This window comes from Schistocerca americana, chromosome 1 (assembly GCF_021461395.2).
Source record: "Schistocerca americana isolate TAMUIC-IGC-003095 chromosome 1, iqSchAmer2.1, whole genome shotgun sequence".
NCBI classification, from domain to species: Eukaryota; Metazoa; Arthropoda; class Insecta; order Orthoptera; family Acrididae; genus Schistocerca; species Schistocerca americana.
In genome coordinates, this window is record NC_060119.1 from 362,020,565 (window position 1) to 362,045,563 (window position 24,999).

The 24,999-nt window shown below is 36.9% G+C and overlaps 1 protein-coding gene across 1 annotated transcript in view; it reads right to left on the bottom strand.

Annotated features, from left to right (window-relative positions):
* LOC124550888 (leucine-rich repeat serine/threonine-protein kinase 1) overlaps positions 1 to 24,274 on the bottom strand; it is a 146,708-nt gene extending 122,434 nt beyond the window's left edge. The window contains exons 1-5 of the mRNA XM_047125694.1: positions 24,172 to 24,274; positions 22,808 to 22,967; positions 20,758 to 20,902; positions 10,691 to 10,827; positions 2,509 to 2,662 (exon numbers count right to left, since the gene is read on the bottom strand). Coding sequence (XP_046981650.1) covers positions 2,509 to 2,662; positions 10,691 to 10,827; positions 20,758 to 20,902; positions 22,808 to 22,967; positions 24,172 to 24,274 — 699 coding nt within the window. The remainder of the gene's footprint in view (positions 1 to 2,508; positions 2,663 to 10,690; positions 10,828 to 20,757; positions 20,903 to 22,807; positions 22,968 to 24,171) is intronic.
* Between the last annotated feature and the right edge of the window lie 725 nt (positions 24,275 to 24,999).

A 24,999-nucleotide genomic window follows, 5' to 3' on the forward strand; every position in this document is an offset into this window, starting at 1 on the left:
TGGAATGTAGTCAAATTAAATCCGGTGATGCTGAGGGAATTAGATTAGGAAATGAGACACTTAAAGTAGTAAAGGAGTTTTGCTATTTAGGGAGTAAAATAACTGATGATGGTCGAAGTAGAGAGGATATAAAATGTAGACTGGCAATGGCACGGAAATCGTTTCTGAAGAAGAGAAATTTGTTAACATCGAGTATAGATTTAAGTGTCAGGAAGTCGTTTCTGAAAGTATTTGTATGGAGTGTAGCCATGTATGGAAGTGAAACATGGACGATAACTAGTTTGGACAAGAAGAGAATAGAAGCTTTCGAAATGTGGTGCTACAGAAGAATTCTGAAGATAAGGTGGGTAGATCACGTAACTAATGAGGAGGTATTGAATAGGATTGGGGAGAAGAGAAGTTTGTGGCACAACTTGACTAGAAGAAGGGATCGTTTGGTAGGACATGTTTTGAGGCATCAAGGGATCACAAATTTAGCATTGGAGGGCAGCGTGGAGGGTAAAAATCATAGAGGGAGACCAAGAGATGAATACACTAAGCAGATTCAGAAGGATGTAGGTTGCAGTAGGTACTGGGAGATGAAAAAGCTTGCACAGGATAGAGTAGCATGGAGAGCTGCATCAAACCAGTCTCAGAACTGAAGACCACAACAACAACAACAACACTTTCAACAACACAGCATAGAGTTCTCTTTCAAATTCAGAAAATGATTTATGGACAATACTCCACTTGGAGTATTTTTGTTTTGGCTCCTCTAGCCATATATAAGTCGTGTGATGCAAGGATTTCAACATGAACCAGGTCTGCAGATATGTACCTGCCAAGAAACATAAAATGAATTATGTGATTTACAGCAATTGTGGCACATTAATGGTGCAGCTAATTTTACAAACGGCAAGGAAACTTTCAGTTCCTAAAATCATTCTTCTACTAGGTCATGGCATACACCAAACTTGAATTTCAGTTAAACAGCATTGATGAAATAACAGACTTAAGAGAAAAATGGAGGGGGGGGGGGACTGATAGCAGCACAGTGTGGAGGACACAACTGGCTAGGCTGGGTAGAATAGGGATGGGTGCAACAGTCAGATGTTAGTTGAAAGCTACAGCAAACATGCAATAGCAAAGACAGAAAGGCCACAGGCAAAGATGGGAGAGGCCATTGTGGCTTTATGTAGTAAGGACAAGCATGACTGGTAAGTGACGGGGAAAAACCACATTAGCTATGGAAAAGGAGAGAGAAGCAGGACAAATGCTGGCAGTGGGCGAATGTACAAGTGAATTTGTCCCCTTCTGGGTTCTGGGGTATAGACTTCTCACACAGGCCGCTCACAGGAAATTATGCCTTTTATTTGGCACAGCAGCAATTTCAGTATTGTCCTGCATTCAAATAAGAAGTGAATATTTGCAGAATACTGCCAAAACAGACTCTCAAAAACATCCTCTGTTCCTTCCTCATAAACTCCTCACTGAGCTCCAGAAAGGGACCATTAGAACACACTAGTGCATGAATCTCAGTGCCTATTCCCAGCACAAATTAATATGGCTGTAGTATACTTGTTCAGTGTTATCCCCAATTCCCACAAGAAATTCTCCTACTACCAGTACTGCTGAATAGCTTAATCACAACAGTATTTCGCCATTTGTATGTGGCCAAAGATGACCCAGCAAAGGTTTCTGAAACAACATCCAGTTTTACTGTGGGAGAGTGACTGTAGTAAACCTTAAAAAGCATGGTCTTTCTATACAGTAGATGCATTCATCTGTATTTCATCTAAAGACCCAAATGTATCAGATGAAAAGAAAAAAATATGATTTTATGTGCTAGAAGAGTAGAAAAGAATGTGAAAAACCAAGGTAGAGAAGATCTTCATGTCTAGAAGTGATCACCTAAATCTCCATGGGGTCCATCACAGCATAATACACTGTTATTTTGGTCCAGTTCTAGGCTATTAAAAGAGTTGGCTGTACCACAAACCCTGTCTCTGTACTAGGGAGCTTCCCACATTCATCTCGCTGAATGTTGGCATGTGTTACACTTACCCAAACAACCCAAAAACATAGCAGAAAGGCATGAAAATAATTGTAATAAATCTACCAACATGATAATAAGTGAAGTTTTCTAAGCAAACATTGTTATATGTGGCATAAGTTCAATAAGAGATTTTACAATTTATTTCCTGTTTCTTCACTTCAACTGATTATTTTTGTTAATAACAACCAGAAATTGTTCAAATTTTCTGGTATCAAAAACAGCAATTTAACAATCTCACATCCTCTTCTATAAATTTCCATGAATACCCATGACTGTTGAGTTAAATGAAATTCTAAGGAGTAGTTGGCAGAGATAGAGGGAGAACACAATAATAATAAAAGAAGCATGTGACAGTGAAAAATTCAGAACAAAGCAAGTTGATAAAACATGTACAAACACAGTTACAAGCAATATTAGTCTATTAAGTGAATACCTATCTATTTGCGAACAATCCAATTGTAAAGAATACGTACCTTTACGCGGTATGCTTTGACTCTAAATTTCAGTAGGAGATCAACCATTTTGTAGTTTCCAAGAAGTGAAGCAACATACAACACATTTTGGCCCGTTACATCACGCATATTAATGTCAAAAGGCATCTCATATTCCCATTCAGCAGTGTGATCCCTAAAGGATATAGAAATACGTACGTAACTAAGTATGCCAATTTTACTAACCACTAGAATAATGTTTACTTATCACATATAAAACTAACTTACACGTATCTATTGCTCACATGTGAGGTAAATTTAATATTAAAACTATGTTGAGCCTCTTCTATAGGAATCTTTACTTACATCTACATTGCAAGTATTCTTTTATTTCCTAATGTGAGCCTGTTATTCTTAATATGTATACAGAATGGTATTTGTCAGCATATGAGATAAACAGAAACTTACTATGAATTCAATCTGATAGTAACTGGAATCAGTGGCAGCAACTAAAAATACAGTTCATGAGATTTTGTAACTTCATTTTAAGAGTGATGATGCTATTTTTGTGAGGAAAAAGGTCCATCTTCAATGTCAAATGTAGATACATCACCTTGTATTATCTATTAGTTGATGTAGTGATCATGCAACTGATACCATTGTCAGGTACCACTTTGCTCACTTTTTTGAAATTATTACATTCATTGATCTTTCGGCTACTGTTTAGTCTCTGGCATATAGTGGCATATAGTGAAAGCTGCTATGTTTTATCAACAATGCAAACAGCTGCAAAAACTTAGTCAAATTTACACATGTTCAATTACTCCCGCGAAGCATGAAAAGAAATGAACTTCAACAACTTGGGTTGAGAACTACGTGACATCATATGATCTAGACACATTGCAGAATCAGACTTTAATGACATCAAAAAAAAAAAAAAAAAATGCTGAGCATTACGTCATCCCTGAGCAAAATTGAGAATTTGTTTCATATTAATCTTGTTTTTTCTTCATAATACAATTTTAGAAGAACCTATCTGAACAGTAATTACAATGAAATCTTTGCATAACTGTTTTAACTAGTTCCACTTCTGGTCACTGTATGAAATTTCATGAAAGTGAGATCCAAGTAATTTGAAAAAAATGGATACAAATGCATGACCTTAATCACATTGCCAAGATGGTTCTCAGAAAAGTTATGGAAGAAAATGGGTAGTTAAGACGTGGAAGGCCATAAAATGTAGTTTTCATTATTCTAGTAACTGTATACTGAAAGTAGCTTCTGATAACATGAGCTCATCTTCATCTTACTTCTTTATGGTTTTACAAAGTGAAGCAGCCTCTCCCTTGATGGACTAGGAATTGCAAATCATGGCATTTCATCACACAACATACTTTGAGTTACCAGCAGTGTAGCCAGCACTCTCTGGCCCAGGGTCAATTGACTGAGCGGCAGTTTCCACCATAGTGTTTGTAGTACACCTTTTTTTCTAGCTAATCAACAACACCTCACAACACTGACAGTGACAATGGTTATACTGGAAGTTCACCTGTTGTGCTAGTGTTGCAATATCAGCTCTCACTGTGTATTTAACTTATGCTGAGGCATTAGCAATATTTGAACACAATTTAATTTGTCCTGATTTTTGCCTTGTCTTTTAAACAAAACACCAAGCTGATACCTCTTTTAGTCACTGCCTCATTGTGTCCTCCCAACTTGGAATTCCCGGTTACTAGCCAGTTCTGCTAGGAATTTTGGTAGGAAATAAAACAAAATATTATACAATCTGAAAACTGTGTCTGCCACAAAACTGTGTCTACAAGACAAACCATGAATAAGATACAAGGAGATGTTAACAATAATGAAAATAACATTGTTTTAGGGAATATTCAATAGTGAAACTATGTTTTACAACAAAAATGATTCATGAAGCATATAACAAATTTTAAAAAAAGCAAAGTCCTGTGTTACTGTATCTGACAACAGGAAAAAAAATCATGAAGGGGAAGCTGTCATCTATCAAAAATGGAGTTGACAAACAAGCAATCAAACAATTAGGAAATTTCGATTCTGTCTATATACTGTCACACAGACTCTAGAATTGAGCACCAGTTACAAGAGTAAGTTTACCAACAAGAACTAACACTTCCGACTGAAAGAATGTTTATTATCTACACAAGAAAAGTTCATTTCAAGCTGAATTGCCTGCCTCAGCAGTGAGTCCTCTCATTTATATTTACACAAGAGTTTTCTACTAAATTCCAATATTCCATAAATAAGTTAGTCCCACAATGTTCCAGAAATCACTAATGTTAAATGATGAATAATTGCAGGAGGCAAGCAAAAATTGAAACTGTGATCTGCACATCACCAGCGATTTACTATAATCACCATACCGTGATACCGTGGCGAATGACAAAAAGAACGAAGCGCACAACACATAGCATTACTTCCCCTCCATGCAGAACAGCTCCCTGCTGTTTCAAAGTGTACTACAGCTTGCTAATCATCATTTTCCTCTGTCTTGGACTGCTCACTACTCACTTGAAACACTTTTTTTTTTTTTTTTTTACAATATCATTTCTGATGAATTAGATCACTGGAATCATAATCATATCTAATGCACCTGCTGCCTCTTCCTCCCAGCCTTCAGACCTCCACAACCTTCTCTTCTGCTCCCCTCCTACATACATTTGACCACTGCACTTGATACAACCATTTATCCTATTCAAGCTTCAGAGCTGCCTGAATGTAACCACCTGGAACAATTAATCTGCATGTGTATTGTTAACTTTGATGAAGAATTTGTTTGAAAACTTACGAATATGCTTAGTATTGTTTATCTGCCTAACAATGACTCAATGCTGTAACTATGTGGTGAGTTGTCATCTTTAATACTTCCTTTACCCACATATACACATACAAAGAAGTAATGGCTGTAGTAAAATTTGGCTACCATGAACAATGTGCCAAAACAGGAACAGGTGAAAGACAGAGATGCTTATTATCACCACTATAACTCAGTATTACAATGGTGCAGGCATTAACATCCAAAGAGAGAGTATTTACATGTTTGAATTTTGAAAACGAAATACTGGTAGAACGTTATGAATAGCTGAAAGAGATGTTGGTAAATATGGAACAATATAGGAATTCTAATGCTAAGCAAACTAAAAAATAATTATTTGTGAGTAAAATAAAGAAACAAGCAAAAATTGTCTTGAATGTAGTGACAATGGAGAATGTATCAAAATTTACTTTCTCACAAAGTAAGATAACATCTGATAGTGGGACCACAATTGAGTAGAATTAACCAATCAGCAGAAGTGTCAAGAAACAGTCAAATAAAACTATTTATTTAATACAGTAAAAATCTAGAAACAGGAAAAATCAATTGAAAGTATCTGTATGGATTATGCTGTTGTACAAGAGGATATATGGACAGTGGGACCACCACAGGAAAGAAGAACTGAAGCCTTCAAAATGTATGTATCATCAAATCATAAAGATATCTTGTGTCGAAAAGGGAAAGAAATAATGAAGTGCTGCAATGAATTTGAATGAAAGTAGATTTAATGAGGAGGCAAAAAACTTGGATAGATCATACTGTAAGGCATAAAAGTATGGCGTAATTAATGTAGGCAGATACAGTGGAGGGATTGAACAGCAAAGGAAGACCCAAGCAGAAATACGTCAAACAAATGAGGAAAGGTAAAAGATACACAACAGCTATTACCACCTGAAGCAATTGGCTTCGAACAGATAACAATGGAAATGGCTGCTGCAAAGCAGTACATACACGTAGTACACATTGGGTGTTTTTGCACTGGAGCTCAAGAGAGGATTGATTCCAAAAGTTAGCAAGTCTTCTTTCTCTTTCATGTGTGCCTGCTATTCAGTAAGTGGTCTATTTTACTCATAAATTATTTACTTTCTGCTAAGTTGGAGGAATGAGAAAAACCTGCCATAGTTTCACAGTCATGTTAGAAAGCTGCACCAAAATCAAAGAGAGCTTCACTGCACATTTAAACACATCAAAAGCCTTGTAGACAGATAGAAAGCTGAATGAAGCCAAACTTAAATGTAAGGAGAGCTACGCGTGAAATGTTCAAAGAATTTTTTTAAAAAAAGTAAAATGGTACCTAGCAATCTGACAAAAAATTCAAAAAAGTTTTTGCCTGATGTTAAATACATGAAGAGGTAAAAACCATTTTCCAGACACTAAGAAACAATAATGGCATAAAAGCAAAGAGTGAGAAAGAGATGCCAGAATATTAAATTCCTTTTTCCAAAACTGTGTGCTGGAGAACAATGTAGCTACTCCTTTCATTCATTGCATGAATGCAAAAAAGATCGGTATCAAAATATTTGACCAGAAGATAGAAAATCTACTAAAATTGCTGAATAGAGGAAGGTGATTGGACCTGATGGCATAACTGTAAGATTCTACATAGAGTATGCAAAAGAATTTGCTCCTCTTGTAACAATGCTGTAATGTAGATCTCAGGAGTGTCAAATAGTTTCCAAATGGAAAAATGCTCAGGCAATCCCATTTCCAAGAAGAGGTGTTGAACAGATATACCCAACTACAGACTTATATCAGTAATGCAGAATTTTGGAAATGTTTTATGCTAGCTTATTATGACCTTTCCTGAGACTGAAAATCTCCTCTCCAGGAACAAATATGGATTACACTTGTGTGAAACCCAATTCATCCTCTTTATCCGTGAGCCTCAGAAGTCACAGACATCAGCAACCACATTGACGCTTTGTTTCTTGTCTTCCAGAACTCATTTTACACAATTCTGCACTATCGCCTAATCCACAAAATAGGAGCATGCATAATGTCAGACCATCTTTGGGATTCAATTAAAAAGTTTGAAGCACATAGAACACAGCGTATCATTTTTAACTGAGAGAAGTATTCAGATGTAAAAGTAACTTTGGGTGTACTGCGAGGGAGTGTTATAAGACCATTACTGATCACAGCATACATAAATGACCTAGTATATAACACTGAAATCATCTTGAGGCTGTTTGAAGGTGATGCTGCTGTAGATAGAGAAGTCACTGCATCTGTTGGTCAGTTACCTGCTAGTCAGAGATAATATGCATGTGAAGTAATGCAGGAGTCAATACAGTACTCCCTGTTGCTTGCTAGATTCACTGGAGTAAACTTTGGCATGACAGAAAGTACTGAAAAAAGCACTTTGTTTTTGAGTTGATGTCTATTATACACACATTTCACTTGCAGAAATACATCAATTTTTACTGATGCTCAGCAATTGCTAAAGACCTATTGTAAACATGTTCTCAATAAAGAATAAAAAAGGAAGTAAAGTAATTCCCGATGTCTGTGTATGTGACTGCATTAAAAACTTATGTCTTCATTTCATAAAAGAAAAAAAGTGTTTGGCGAGCTTGATATTAGGTGTGGTGCATATTCCACGCTATCTGGTGTTTCGGAATAACTAATAATTATTAATCTCTTTCGTAAAATCAAAGCTGCACTTGGGCGAAGAAGTCCCACTTCATATATTAATTTCATTAACTATAATTAATTGCGGCAAAGTAATACTTATTCAACAGACTATCACCAGGTAGTAAATCATGAATGGTTCACTATACTACAATATAGTATAACTATTACAGTGAAATGTAGGAAGGCCAACAGAGGAACAACACTTGATGTAGGGATAAGGCAGTTGGCTCATCAATCATGAACCATTACTAGGTACCACTGATGGAAGAAATAGACAAGATCTAACAAAGAGCAGTGTGTTTCATCACACATTCATTTAGTTAAGTGTGAAAGAAACACAGAGATGCTCGTCCAACTCCAGTGGCAGATGCTACAAGAGAGGTGTAGTTTATCATGGAATGGTTTAATGTTAAAATTCTGAGAGAGTATGTTTCTAGAAGAGTCAAGCACTATATATATTGCTTCCTATCATGTATCTCTTGTGAAAAAGCCACAAACCACAAATGTAAAATTAGACAGATCTGAGCTCACACAGAGGCTTACCAACAACCATTCCTCCCTCGAACTATTTGAGACTGGAATAGGTACAGTAGTTAAAGTGCCAATGGCTTTGCTGCAGTGGCAACACAGTTCCTGTCAGATCACCGAAGTAAGCACTGTCGGGCTGGGCTAGCACTTGGATGGGTGACCATCCGGTCTGCCGAGTGCTGTTGGCAAGCGGGGTGCACTCAGCCCTTGTGAAGCAAACTGAGGAGCTACTTGATTGAGAAGTAGTGGCTCTGGTCTCAGAAACTGACATTCGACCGGGAGAGCGGTGTGCTGACCACATGCCCCTACATATCCACATCCGGTGATGCCTGTGGGCCGAGGATGACATGGCAGCTGGTTGGTAACATTGGGCCTTCATGGCCAATTCGGGCAGACTTTAATTTAGTTAGGAGTTAAAGTGGCACACCAATAGCCTTGCACCACACACCATAAGATAGCTTGTAAAGTACGGACGTAGTTGCAGATGTATACGATGATCTAACTGTACTTGTAAGTCACTGCAAAAAAACAGTTGTTCCACTATTTATGAGCAAAAACAACTACTCAATTTGTGACAATATGCAAAGGTACCCTGCACTGGTAATACTGACAAAAAAAAAAAAAAAAAAGAAGAACCACAGATTTTGAGATGCGATACGATGCAACTTTTGCTGTTGTTGAAGTGATGAAAAACTATGCCTACTTAGTGTGGGACTAGACTGTGCTTTACCTAGATGTATGCAGTGGTTGACAGTGCGAGATGGCCCACCACTGACTTGTTTTGACCCTTCAAAATACATGGAATCTTGGCTGCTTCATGGGCAGCATTCCATTATTGGCACCAACAGCAAGGAAAGATAGAAAGGAGGTACGACAACGAAAATCTCTTAAAGCTTTGGACAGTTCTGTAAACTTTATGCTAAGAAGTCTTTAAGATTTTTTCCCTTTTTCAGTATCTTATAGTTCAAATTTACATGGGTTCACCTTACTGTAATTTAGTTTTTTGTAACACAGCATAAATTGAGAACACTTAACTTAATTAATGAAACATGTAATAAAAGATTGTTGATGGTGCATATTGGAGTTTTATTTTTTAACAGAACAATTTTATATTCATACTTTTAAAATATTCAGAAAAGTGTTACAATAACATTTTAAGAAGTCTTAATTTCAAAAATATCCTCTGGAAGATCATAGTACATTTACCTCTTTTTTTACAAATCAAGCACTGGTGAAAACTATAAAATTATAAAGAGACATCATGGCTAACAGGTACTTACCTCCAGGAGATGAAATTCAGTACTGTCAACTGACTCATTTAGAAGCGTAAAGCTGTCCCTAACTTTTGTAACACTAATTTACATATGTCTGACAACAGTACTGAAATTTCAGCTCCTGAAACTAAATACTGGCCAGCCATAATTTCTCTCTGTAATTTTATAGTTTTCTAAGTCAATTTCCTTTCTTATGTATTATTAATGACAACAATCTAAAGTCATTATGACTTTTATCCTCAGAAAACAATGTTTCTTGGTATATAAAAATAGTTAATTCTCATATTAGACACAATGATCAGTAGGAAGTGGGAATAAAAAAACAAATAAGAGAGTGAAGATAATAATAAAAGTAATAAACATATGAAAACTAATAAAAATAACTACAATGTCTCAATCAACTAGTGTTCGATGACAGCACACAAAACCTTGTAATGTGAAACCCCAGAGGTCACCAACTATCATCTAAAATGCAATATTAATAATCTACATGTAAAAAGTTGTTTTATGATTAAGTATGAAAACTATCCACGAGAGCAAAACTGGTACAACAAAATCTATAATCAATATGACATACATTAAATACGTTATCAAGAACAGTCACTGAATTAAAGGATGCTGTTCACTTTTATTTGATGACAGATGACATTTCAACTTTCCACTGGGGGGCAGGGGGGGGGGGGGGGGGATTCGATCTCACACACAGACATGTACCAAATGCTCTTTTCTGTACTGAGTGAGGATTATTGCCAAATGCATACGTAAGTGATACCAAATGAATTAAGAATTAATACTTCACTGTGTCACTGTGCCTACAAAGGCACCCCCGTCACTTTGTTCTCAGCATTATCACATAATTTAACTTAAAATAAAAAGAACATGTCCCCCTGACACACACACACACACACACACACACACACAAATAAATACAAATAGTCACCTGAATTTTTGCATTATATGTGGGGGATACTGGTATTTAAGTAGAAGTTCCATGACATGTGTATGCCCATTAATGCAGCACGCATGTAGAGGCAGCCATCTTTCCACTGTATATTGTTTGACCAGCTCTGGGAATTTCTGCATCAAAACAATTAGTAACAACACATCAGAAAACAAGTTCATCTTGAAGATAATAAATAAATAACACTGATTGCAGATACTGACAAATAATTTTTTTCTCCTAATAAATACATTCTATCAAAATCACATAACAAAGGAACAAACACCAAAAATTTTATTTGCAATCAGTGAGGCAAAACAAAGTACAATGTACATGTCTGTTGGCATTCATAAGTCATCATGAAATCTACAATTTCTGGACTGTTGAGTTATACCATTCTTCAAACCATCTTCAGCTCAATATTGTGTCCATGTTGTTGGGATAATCTGCATTGACTCATTTGTTCTGGGGACACAGTCAAAAAACAGTGTTGAGTATAGCAAGGCAACCTTTTTTTTTTTTACTTTCATTTTAACACAGTATAATAGAAACAGATGGTTGCACATTAGGCTCTCAATGGATCCAGAATATACTCTGCTGTTGGTTCATGACTGTAACCTTGCAATCTATTCTGGGCCTGCTTGAAGTTCTTTATTTCATTCTCCCATAAAAATGTTGACTTTAGCATATTCTTTCAAAGTATTATACTTATTCAGGCTGTTACTTTTGTGGCATATGGTGCCTACCTGAGCAAAAGAACATCGCTTTGCCTTTCTTGGTGATGCCTTCATCAGATTTGTGTCTGAGACATTGTCTATGGATCTGTCCTCATACCCATAAACCATCAGCCGTATTTCAAGTAAGCACTCCTGGCTTCCAGACTTAGCTTATGAAATATTTTGAAAGACCTTGAGTTCAGCCCTTAAAAATACCAATTTACATGCTTTTGTCATCCAAATACCTGTCAGTGCTTTCTACAATGAGATGACAAAAGTCATGGGATACCACCTCGTATCACGTCATGCCTCCTTTTGCCTTGTGTGATGCAGCAACTCAATGTGGCATGGACGCAACAAGTCATTGCACACCCTCCTGAAGAAACATTCCAGCAACCTGCCTCTATAGCCATCCATAGTTGCAAAAGTATTGCTGGTGCAGGTTTTTGTGCACAAACTGACCTCTCAACTACATCCCATAAATGTTGAGTGGGATTTACTTTGGGCAGTCCATGTGGGAAAACCATTTACCTGAATTGCCCAAAATATTCTTCAAACTAACAGCAAACAACTGTGGCCCAGTAACATGACGCATAATCAAGCATAAAAATTCCACCATTGTTCGGAAACATGAAGTTCATAAATGGCTGCAAATGGCTCCAAGTAACAGAGCATAACCATTTCCAGTCAATGATTGGTTCAGTTGGACCGAAAGACCCAGTCTACTCCGTGCAAACACAGCCACCACCAGCTTGCACAGTGCCTAGTACACGACTTGGGTCCATGCCTCCATGGTTCCTGCACCACACACGAACACTATCACCACCTCTTACAAACTGAAACTGGGACTCATCTGACCAGGCCACAATTTTCCAGTTGTCTAAGGTCCAATTGATGTGGTCACAAGCCCATGCAGATGATGCCGTGCTGTTCACAAAGGCATCTGCATCAGTCATGTGCTGCCATAGCCAGTTAATGCCAAATTTCATCACACTGTCCTAACGGATATCTTCATCGCATGTCCCACATAGATTTCTGCCGTTATTTCATGCAGTGTTGCTTGTTTGTTAGCACTGACAACTTTATGCAAACACCACTGCTCTCGGTCGTTATGTGAAGGCCATCCGGCCCTGCATTGCCTATGGTGAGATGTGATGCCTGACATTTGGTAATGTCAGCACACTCTTGACAATGTGGATCTCACAATACTGAATTCCTTGACAATTTCCAAAATTGAATGTCCAATGCATCTAGCTCAAACTACCATTCTGCATTCAAAGTCTGTTAACTCCTGTTGTGTGGCTATGATCGTGTCGGAAATCTTTACACCTGTGTACAAATGACAGCTCTGCCACTACTACTGCCATTTGTATATGTGTGTGTATCACTATTCCATAACTTTTTGTCACCTTGGTGTGCATGTATCCTTTGTCCAGAGATTATCATAGGGTCTTCCTACATCTAATATATGTCACAGTCTGATGCTCTATCTGGATCTACTGAACATTGCATATTACATTACTGGTCATTTTATATGAAATATGACACTTGATACCACTATTTCTCTGAATGGATAAAATGAAAACACACCCTCACACATAATAGTTGGTCGATAATCAAAAATACTGAATTTTGTTCATTCTTATTCCATTATAATGTACAGAATACTCCTTTTGTTATACAGAATCTGTAACTGTTATAACACACACACACACACACACTTAACACTAAAAGTGCTTTTGTAAACCACACACTAAAGTACAGGTGGAGATCAACTGTCTGCTCCTCTTTAAACACACACACACAACTTGAGCCTCTCCTGGTGTACAAAATGTTCAAAAAACTTACAAGAATGCAAGCGGGTGACGTCTTTAACAATTGCCGATATTTTAAGGTGCACACCCTGTCATTTTGAAGGCACAAATGCAGCAACAGAGGATTATGAAAGGAAATTTAAAACCTAGTAGGTATGCTAGGCATATGGAGTAAGACAACACATGCTCTGTAAACAATTATTATCGCTGTGAATATAAATTACTAGTGGTAATCAGTATTCACAACCGATAATTTCCTAGAACGTTCCAAAAATTACCAACCATAAATGGTGCGTACTTGCAGGGCACATGAGTAAAACTGGTGACCCACACAGCCAGCCAGTGACCTCAGACTCTGCACCACGGGAGATGACATACACTACAAAGTGCTGATGCCCTTCCTCTCAAAAATGAACTGCTGTTTTGGAGTGGACATTGGCTTCCTAAATCTAAGTCTAGTCGGAGATCCTTCTAAAGCTCACGCTAATGGAGCCTTACATTCTGGCTGGATTGTCCTGTCCATATGAGTCGATGCAATGTTCAAATGCAGTTACTTCCTTTGAGGCTTCTTGATCATAAAATACATCTTCACATTCCTTGTATTAGAAAGACTCATTGTAGTTCTTTGCCTCAGGGCTAAGATTTCCTGCAAAAGATATGGATGACATCTCTGCAATTTTTGTCTCCACAGTGGAATCTTATGACCCTTGCCTTCTTAGGCAGTGTCTTACAACTGACATGGAATTTGAAATAGGCCAAAGTAGTGCTTTAATAATTTTTCTGATAGCCTGATATTCCACACAGGTGAAAAAAAAATTCACATTAGATCTCCTGGGTTGTCGGTTACAGGATGGTGTCTGGTGCTATAATGTTTACAATCCTTATAATGAGCATTCAAGAACCATGGAATGTGTCCTCCGTTGAGTTCTGTTGATGAGCTGCTTGACATAATAATTGTCAGGTTGAAACAGAAACAAAGTATCCATTCAACAATGGATTTCAGTGTGTCGACTGTGGCTCAGGAAAAATGGAGTGAAAACAGTAATCTCTTGCTTCGCTGTGTATAAGAATATTACAACAGGCAGTATCACATCCCAGTCTCTCTGACCAATGTCACTGTGCACCGAGAGCATATTTCTCAATGCCTTATTAAAAAGCTCTGTGAGACAACTATCTACAGATGGTACCCAGTTGTCATCTCGTGGATGTGATGCATAGTGCGACTACTGCTTTTGTTTGTATAGGTTCACATCTGCTGTGAATTTCTTTAGCCAATTTCACCCTCTTCAGCATTTCAAGCTACATCCCACTAAAAATTGTTATGCATAATGTATTCCACCCATCAGCATATCCGCATGGGGGTATCAATGTGTGATGGTGTCACTAATAAGAGTAATGCATAATTATTCCAACCAACCAACCAATCACCTATTGTCAGTTAAATAGAGATGACTTATCAGATACTCTGCAATTGGTATGCTGTCACTCTTAATACACAAAAATGTTTTTGTACTTTTCTTAACATTTCTTTCAACACCTGTAGTTTACTAGGACATTTAAAACATTACCCTTCTGGGTCAATTGTCTTACCATCTACCAGAAGTAGGTTTCAGATCATTCGTTCAAAATAGCCTCACAGAATCCCTGTCTTTGGCACCAGTTTTAATTGCATGACTTTCATTTCCCAACCAGCAAATGTAAGCCTCCCCATATTATGATAGCTTGTTCTGGAAACTTATTCATGTTATTCTCCATGATTTCTCTGAAGTGCTCTGCCTGTGTGTCTCCCGAAGCAAACATTTACTAATCATGTGTACCCCACCTTCAATGCTTACTTTTATCATGATTATTTCACATTTGGACTCCGTTATAACATCAATAGACTGTTTCGAGTTCTTTATGGCAAATAATATGCTGCTAACATTAGCGGATAGCCTAGCCTTCTGATATACGAGGGTTGTCCCCAAAGTAAGTTCCGTTTCTATTTCTATCCACGGCAGTGCTGCAATCGCACTTCAGAGCATGCGCGGCAGTTACTCTCATTCAAGAAGACATGTACACCATTTTCAGCTCGCTACTGCCGACGTGTGCTTTGTAGTGCTTCTTTATAATGTCAGCCGGAATTGAAAAAACCGCCATGTGTGAAATCAGATCTGTGATTTGTTTTGTAAATGCAAAGAAAGTTAAACCAAAGGAAATTCATTGGCAAATCTGCGAGGTTTACGGACAAAATGCTACGAGTGTTTCAATGGTTAGAAGATGGGTCAGACTGTTCAATGAAGGATGTGATCAAGTGCACAATGAAGAACGACGTGGACACCTGTCTGTGGTTACTGATGAACTGGTTCACACAACTGTAGAGAAGTTTAAGCACAACTGTAGGTTTACACTTAGTGCCCTTGCTATGGAAGTTCCACAAATCTCATGATCACTAATTCATGAAATTGTTACTGAAAAACTGAAATTTCGAAAAGTTTGTTCACATTGGGTACCCAAAATTCTTACTGAACAACACAAAGAACAACTGACGGGTAGTGCACTTCAGTTTTTGACATGCTACAATCAAGAAGGTGATGGTTTTCTTTCTTGGATAGTCATGGGGGATGAAACTTGGGTATTGTACGACACCCCTGAAACAAAATGGCAACCAATGGACTGGAGGCACACTCCATCCCCAATGAAGGTTAAGCCTAAGCAAATCTTGACACCTCAAAAAGTCATGTGAACCATTTTTTGCAACAGAAAAGGCATTTTGCTGATTTATTTCTTACCACAAGGCCAAACAATCAATGCATATGGTTACAGCGAGACCATTAAGAAATTGCAGTGCGCATACAGAACAAGCGCCGAGGATTACTGTCAAAAGGTGTTGTTCTTTTCCACAATAATGCCCAATCTCACACGGCGAATGTGACCAAACAACTCTTACAGGGATTTCACTGGGACGCATTTGATTATCCTCCATACAGCCCGGATCTCACTCCTAGCGACTTTCATCTCTTCTTACACCTAAAATTTATCCTTGGTGGTCAACACTTCAACGATGATGATGAGCTGAAGGAACATGTTACCACATGGTTGAATACACAGGCAGCAACCTTCTATGAAGAAGGCACACGAAAACTTGTGCCACGCTACGACAAGTGCCTACAACATTTTGGAAGCTATGTAGAAAAGTTGTTTAACAGTTGTATTTTTGTACAATAAATATTTTTGTCTGTACCTGTACACATTTGTTTTATATAACCAAACAGAACTTACTTTGTGGACATACCTCATATATTTCAATCTACATTTAGAGTTTTGTTGTAATTGATGTCTGGTTTCAGCCAGTTTTCTGTTCCTAACACCATGCGAGCATTATTACTTTAATAAGTGATACTAATCCTGGGATGTTACAATGGACACTCCTACTATTCACTAATGTCATATTCTCTCTTTCTGATATGGAAGGATAAAAGTTGTGCTCTGAGAGTAATGTGATTGATTTCTCTTTGCTTTTGGCAGACTGATCATCACAAACTTTCAGAGGGAGTTCCTCTAACCTAAAAAGAAGCCATGTCCTTACCTCATGTAATCACAATAGTCTTTGAGTCTCATAACACAATCATCTTCAGTTGGTACTGATAAGCATCCAATATTCACCAAAAACAATGCTCCAGAATCAACTAGTGCCTGGAAAGGTTAGTCATCTGTCGATCATGAAAGATTTTCATCTGTGTCAGAATCACCTTCATAAATGGTCACCTCATTTAGTTTTAATGATTTTCAGGGGCTGGGGATGCAACTGAACTCTCTGTATGGTGACAGGAAGGAAGGAAGATTGAGTTTACCATCCCATTGACATCAAGGTCATTAGAGACAGAGCAAAAGCTTCGACTGTGTCAAGGATAGGGAAGGAAATCAGCGTGCCCTTTCAAAGGAGCCATTTGCTTCATGATTTACAGAAGTCACGGAAAACCAAAATCTTGATGATCAGACATGGGTCATCCTCCCGAATGCAAGTCCAATTTGCTAACCACTGTGCCATCTCACTCGCAATATATGGTGAGAGGAAATACCTGTGGTGCATTGGAGAGTGACATTGATCAGTATATGGTGATAGGATTTGAAATGCATGTCAGCTGCAGTCATCAGCAGCTCCCTGGCATCCACAGTGTTGCCCTGTTTGATACCTTGGGGCATAAATTTCATCAAATACTCCCATGCTTTCTTTATGGTAGTGTTCAACAAACCCATTTTCTCTGCATGATCGAACTCGCAAGAGCCAGCTGTATCTGTGTCACTGAGAACCTTGGATGTTAATTGATGGCTATGGCATAAACCCAATGTTTCTGACACCATTTCTCATTTTATTACTTGCTACATTAGCAATGCACGGTCCTGATGGTCTTCCATGACTGATACCTGTATGGCATTTGGGAATCTGTTGAATGTCTTTCACCAGATTCTTTTCTGGTGCATTACTTTGGTGTGCTTGCACCACTTGATACACATCCTATGCAACACAATCTCTTAAGAATAGGACTTGTTTTACTTTTATCATATTCAGGTTTGCTATTTTACACAAAGCCAAAAAACACAGTGTGCAGGAATATGTTGTCTCCGCCTGGCACTACACTCTGTACTCCAGATGTCCTTTAGCTATGTGGACCTACTGCTAGTTGTCACCAACTATTCTATTAATTTTCACCTGAAATTTGCTCCACTTACTGAGCTTTTCCACTTTGTTCTCCAACCACTGCCGGGTTGTACAGTCTCAATAAACATAAACACTGACAAGACATGTCTTGTCATCCCATTCTGTTGTATTTACTGAAATGATCAATCCTTTCAGCCGTTTAGTTCGATCTTGGCCAGCACCTCATGAAAAAAAATGCTAAAAATCTGATGTGCATTTGACTCGCCAACACTTTTGTATCCAGTGGTACCTTGACAATTTGGACCATAGGAGGAAAGTGCTGTTTTTATTTGGATTCCTGCCCATGAAGGTGACAGCTTTTGCATGGTTGTATTGGGGCCAAGGCAATGTCAGTGTCTGAGATACCTGACATCTCCACCAAACTAGAATCCAGACTCAAGTAACAGTTACAATAACCGAATATTCAATCAGACCCATATCTGTGATATTTCCAAAATGGGGCAAAAACTTTATAATGATGCCTTTCCCCCTCTCCTCTTACTTGAGCATGAGACAGGATGTCAGAAACTTAAAAAAGATCAGTTTTTCAAAAATACATTTATTTTGTAGCATACATCTTACTGAAGAGCTTGTTATATAAAAACATATATCTACGATGAAATGTAAAATGTTATTTGGTTTTAAATGTGCAAAGCAGAGTGCCACGCATCTTCACACAGCATTCTTCTATCACCCGTCACTGTATTTCGCTCTGTGGAATTCAAACATGTCTATTTCATAATGGAAGACATCAAACATATATTCAGGTCAGTGGAAATTAAAGCATCCTGTCGTGCCTCTCCTACTCTGAATCAGCCAGTTTGACATCCTATCCCCCTTAAAAAAGAACTCACAATTAAATCTAACTGGGATTATTTGTGAATGGGAGAATAATAACTCTTCAAGATTGGACACTTTATTGCCTATTAGCTAATAACTTTCTCTTTTGCGTGACATAAAATTAAATACATGAAACATAAAACCACTAAAGACAAGTGACAAGCAAGACAGTACACATTTCTTGAATCCTTACGCCCCGGAATTTTTTCCCCTGTAATCTTGCTACAGCTTTCCACCATGTGCTTTCCTTTCTGCGAAAGGATCTATTACCTCATCAAAGTATGGGAAAGATTTTACTACGTGAAAAATACAAATGTCGTTGACTAATACTAAAAAGCTGTTAACACGAGTAGTACCCCAAGAGTGGTGCGATTTCTCAATTTGATTACGTCTACTTTGTCACTGTCTCCTAGATAAAATGAAATAGGCTCCTCTAATATCGCAGCAATTGCAACATATGAAAAATAAGTGTGACTGTTTTGACACAAACGATCACTTTTATCTACCTCATTTACATAAATAACATGACAGAATATAATTCACAAATTAGCAATATCAAATGCTTGTTAGGCCTATTAGAAGCAAAAAGTTTTTTCTTAGGATATGGTTTCACATTTCATTCATATGCCCCAGTTTCTCAAGCATGAGATCAAAACTATAGCAGTACAAAATTTTTATATAAATTTGGAATTGTCATATTCTTCCACATAATTTGTGTGATGTCCCAGTTTCTTCTCCCTCCTCATTCTAACAAACTAACATGTCATAACTCATTCTGTTTCTTCCTCCCACTGTCAAAACTTATTCTCCAGTTAAGTTCACTAAACCTGTCAGAATCACCAGTTCAGTTATCCCGCATTTATTCTCCACTTAGTGTTATTAACAACACATTTTCTGCTCTTTTCCAAGAACAGAACTTAAGCGGCTGCTAATTGGAGACCGTTCAACTGGCCCTTAGTAGTATACCGATCTGGCAAAAATTTTCTGTCAAATTTCATTCTCCTGGGTACACCAAGATGATAATATGTAATCTTTCTTACCTGTTATTCCTGTTAGTTGTTTATTTCCTCTCCGGTATTCTATGGATTTTGCTAATAATTAAAACACGCTTATAATTCGCACACCCAATCAACCACAGGAACAAACAGCAACTGGTATTAACCCATTCAGGTTTATTCAGCTCAGGTCTTATAGCCCTGTCCTCTTTTGTCTGCGTGAAAGATTTTATTTCTTGACACAATGGGGATTCCCCTGGCACAGACATCGTGTACACTATACACACATTCAAATATCAACTTATGATTTGTTCAGAAATCAACTTAGAATGTGTTCAAAAATGTTCAAAAACCAACACGGATGTGTTTCAAAATCATATGAATAATCGGTGGATCAGCGTGAGCTGGATGCTAGTCACTTTGTGAAACAAGATTTTTTCCTAGATTGCTGTCCAGGCAGGTATTCTGGTTCCCCCCCCCCCCCCCCCCGCCCCCCCCCCCCCCACCCTGTCCCCTCAACAGCAACTAACCCTTCACACTCAAGTACTTTTATTAACTGCACTCAGACATACACACAGAGCTTACATGCCTGTTCCCATTTAAACAAACATAAAATGTTCTGAAACTTCCTGGCAGATTAAAACTGTGTGCCAGACCGAGACTCGAACACTTGCCCGCGAAAGGCAAAGGTCCCGAGTTTGAGTCTCGGTCCGGCACACAGTTTTAATCTACCAGGAATTTCATATCAGCGCACACTCCGCTGCAGAGTGAAAATCTCATTCTGATAAAATGTTCTAGCATGTTCCAGCATTTCACAAATAAGTAAGACCTAAGACTCTCCTAAAAATTACAAATCTTAAATGATGATAACTGCAGAAAGTCAAAATCTAACAACTGATCCCACATATTGCAAGCCAGCAATTACAAACACAATACCACAGTGGATGATGTAAAGGAAGTGCACATATGTAATACATTATATAATACACACAGCCAGAAATTTATATCTTGTGTTGCTTACCTTCAGTAGCATTTCAACAATGTCCTTTTTCCCACTATAGCATGCAATATACAACGGTGAGTATTTTGTTACAGGATGCATTCTTCCATCAGCATCATATTCAAGTAGTACCTTTGCAATTTCTTTCCGCCCAGATTCACACGCCCTATAAATTGTAAATGATATTTATAAATGTAAATGATACTCATAAACTACTCTGTCTCAAAAGCAGATCACAAAATATGTTCTCAAGAAAAATTTCAATACTCTTTGCTTTTCAGTGTAATTCCAACGTTAACTACCGGTACTGCAGCAAGACACAAATAGAGACTATGTATGCTGTACATTGTATGAAGTCATATATACTAGTATATATATACACAGCAGAATGTTGAGTTTTAATTGTTATTAACATATATTAAACTTTACAAATAATGTAAGTCAAGAACCCAATGGCACGTGCCTGTAACACAGTTACTACAGAAAGTAAGTAAACACGAAATACGAAAAGCAGATTTTTAGTTCAGCGTGAATTCTGCCTTTTCAAACTGTACTCGATGATTCAAATGTCAATGTCAGATGATTACAGTCACTTACATAAAGTGTAAAAACTATGTTTGTCTACATTCAAATAAAAATTAACTTTTTAATAACAATATGTGAAAATGTCCCAATACTACTACTGATACTCGTAGTAGTAGTAGTAGTAGTAGTAGTAGTAGTAGTAATAATAATAATAAAAATAATAACAATAATAATAATAAGCAACAGCATATCGAATTCAGTAATAAATGCGAAACTCTAAAATAAAAATTACCATAAAGAGTGCAAGCAAAATATATACACCAATAAACTCTCACAGGGCTGTCTAATAAGACAACAGAAGAGACAAGGAGACATTGGGTGGAACCTGGGTGACTCTTCATAAGACAGCAATCAAAATTCCACAAAATTACATCAACACTGGATTTTGTATATAAATAACATTTCAGCTAACAGTCATGATTTTCTTTCATTTATGTTTAGCATGACATATTTCAGGAAATGATTCCCAATTTCAAGTGTGTCTTTCTCTGTGTACAATGCCATTTATTTGTGAAGTTACTTCATGAATAAATGGCATAGTACACAGAGAAATACACACTTGGAAATATATACAACCTGACCTATGACATCAAAACATTCCAGAAACAGACTGAACTCTTTAAAGAAATTGCAGAAAAACTGGGGTTGTAAATTTCATTTTAACATGCAGAATATACTATTTGCAATAAACAATGACCATATAGGTAAACAAAGTGAGTCCTATAATATCAGTAGTGCAGTTAAATTATTTAGAAACAAGGAACTGAAATGAAAGCTAATTATGTTACATGGTGGAAAATTGGAAAGAGCATACCATCGGATCAAAAAGTCTACAAGAACTAGAGCATCTTAAAATATATTAAACTGAAACATTATAGTTCTATTATAAAATCATAATGACTCTAGATTCCAGAAACATTAATTTTGAGCAGGAAAGCAGATATCTGAAATGTTGAAAAAAGAGGATGAAAAGTTACAATAAAAATACTCAGACAAAAAATGCTTAGGCAATCTGGTTAAACTGACAAGCAACCAGCTACACAGTACACAGGCATTTACAATGACAACAGAAGACAAACACAATTTTTTTTACAGCCATATCAAGAGAATGCAACCACGTAGATTTAAAAAACAAAGAGTTGAATTCATTACACAAGCAGTAAAGCAAAAATGGAAACTATGAAGCAAATTGAGGAAGTATAAAAGAGATCTAAAGTTGGCAGGTATCAGACAAGAAGGTATCCGGAGCAACAAATTTTTTAAAATGTAAATGACATGTTGTTAACAAGGAAAATATGAAGAAGAGAAGAAACAATCTCAAGGCAAAAGAATTAAGGAAATATGTACACAAAGGAAGATCCTACAACATTCCTAAGTACTCAGTATACTCCTAAATAGATTAATTTGCATCGATAGTAATAATAATAACAATAATAATAATAATAATAGCAATAATAAACACTTGTTAGCAGTGTAGAGAACTTACATGAATAGTAGTGTGTTGGATCCATTAGGTGCCATGTTAACTATAAGCTCTGCATCAGATCCCAGTTGATGTAGTATAGATTTCACAAGAGCTACATCACCATTCAGACATGCTTCACGTAATGTTTGATGAGAATTTTGTCTCTCTGACTCTTTAACATCTGCAACAAGAATAGCACAATAATTTTATAAAATATAATATCAAGAGCTATCTTTTATTACTGCTCATTACATCATTTATCAAAAGTAATACATTAATCAATAGCTGTTTTGAAAAGTAGAAGCAACATTCAACTGTTGCTGCTCTTCTGTCAATTACAGGTGTACAGCGTGACTTAGTAACTGTTTCCAACATGAAATATTATAAAGATGCAAGATCACAACATCAATATAGAATAAATGAATAAATTATTAGAGACCTGAAGCATAAGATTAAAAAGTCTCTCATGAATATTCATCATTCAGTTGGTTAGCATAACAGAATTCATATTGGACAGTCCAAATTAAGATGTACATTGTGTTTTTGTAAATTGTTAGATAATATTTTATTAGTATGTTAATTGTAGGTTTGGTGACTCCATCAGTACATATCTGACTATAAATCCAAAGTTTCGAAGTGTGATGACTGATCAGTATTACGTAGTTTTCTCCCAGCACTTCCTATGACTTTCATTCTACAAATGCCTAGCGTTTTTGAAAATTCTAAGTAGACCACATTCCTGGAACAGAAGCCTCTATATATCCATAACTATAACATGATGAAAATAACTTGCAATTTATAACACTTAGCTTGCAGGAGGAGTGGTTACACTGTTACTCAGGTAATGTTGAGTTAAAAATCGTGCAATAAATTCGAATTTCAATTATATTTACTAGGAAGTAACTAATAAAATAACAGCTTGTGCTCATATGAAAGTTCAGAATCTTGCAATCAATTCAAATTTCAATTATAAATATAAGAATGTGCATGTGTGCAAGGTGCATTACAATGACACAAGTCAACCACTGAATACCTTTCTAAATATCTGTCCAATTTTCAATTAACAAAATATTTAAAATACTAAACACTAGTGTGATCAAAAAGCTAATAAACCAAACAAACATTTGTTAGTGTAACATTTGAGGGAATCAATCACAGTAATTTACTTCTATTGGTAAAACACATCATCATTTAAGGCCATATTTAAATATATGTCAATATGAGAAACAGTCTTTTTTTTCCAATTAATCACACCACTTATTAGTATTCCACATACATCTTTCAAAAACACTCCAAACCCAACTAAATATAGACTAGCAGCTAGAGGCCTAAGCAACTGCTTTTGCCAATGTAAATAAAAAACATGGATCTAACATTCAACTTGCCTATACTGATATCATCTACAAAGTAGCTGCAGGCATCATATGCTGGATCAGCCGAGGTATCAGTTCCAGAGCCTGAGCTCCACATCCTGTGTAGCTGCTGCATTGTTCCTTATAACTCAGCTTCCATATTTATCTTAAGTTCCTGCACTATCCACTTTCTTTGTCATATTGACAACTCCATGTTATGTATTCGTTGTTCTTTCCAAGACCAAAAGAACCTAGAGTATAATTTTTTAAAACAATAGTTACAATAGCAGTGGGAAAAATTATATAAAAATGTTTTAAAAGATATTAAAATGGAGCCCAGCAAAAAAATTGGGATTTCCATAAAAAGGTATGTGATAACTGATTTCCATTAGCAAAGTTAGCAACAACAGCAAGAGAGAGAATTAGAGATGGAACACAATGTGGAATGATGCTACAGCATTTTCCTTTCAATCATTTCTTTCTGAACTCTACTGACACAAATTACAGCAATCAGAGCAAAAGCTGAACAACAGTTTTGAAAAGGACTACGCAAAGTAAATCACAATTTAAGGTGATGTGTTAATAGTAATTTTGGGAGAAAACCCTCAGGAGAAAATTTTCAAGACAGTTTCCACAGACCAAAACAGACATCAGAATTTGAAACAAATATTGGTCTGTAACACATCACACATCTGCAACAAATAAAATCATATTCACTCTCTGTGTAGACAAAATACTCCAAAGCCAAGATTTCCAATGAAATTATTTTGAAGTATTCAATTTATACTTGAGCACTTCCATAGTTCAGAGGTTCATGGTCTGACTGCCACAAAGTTTTCTCTGGAATGAGGTCCACTCAGT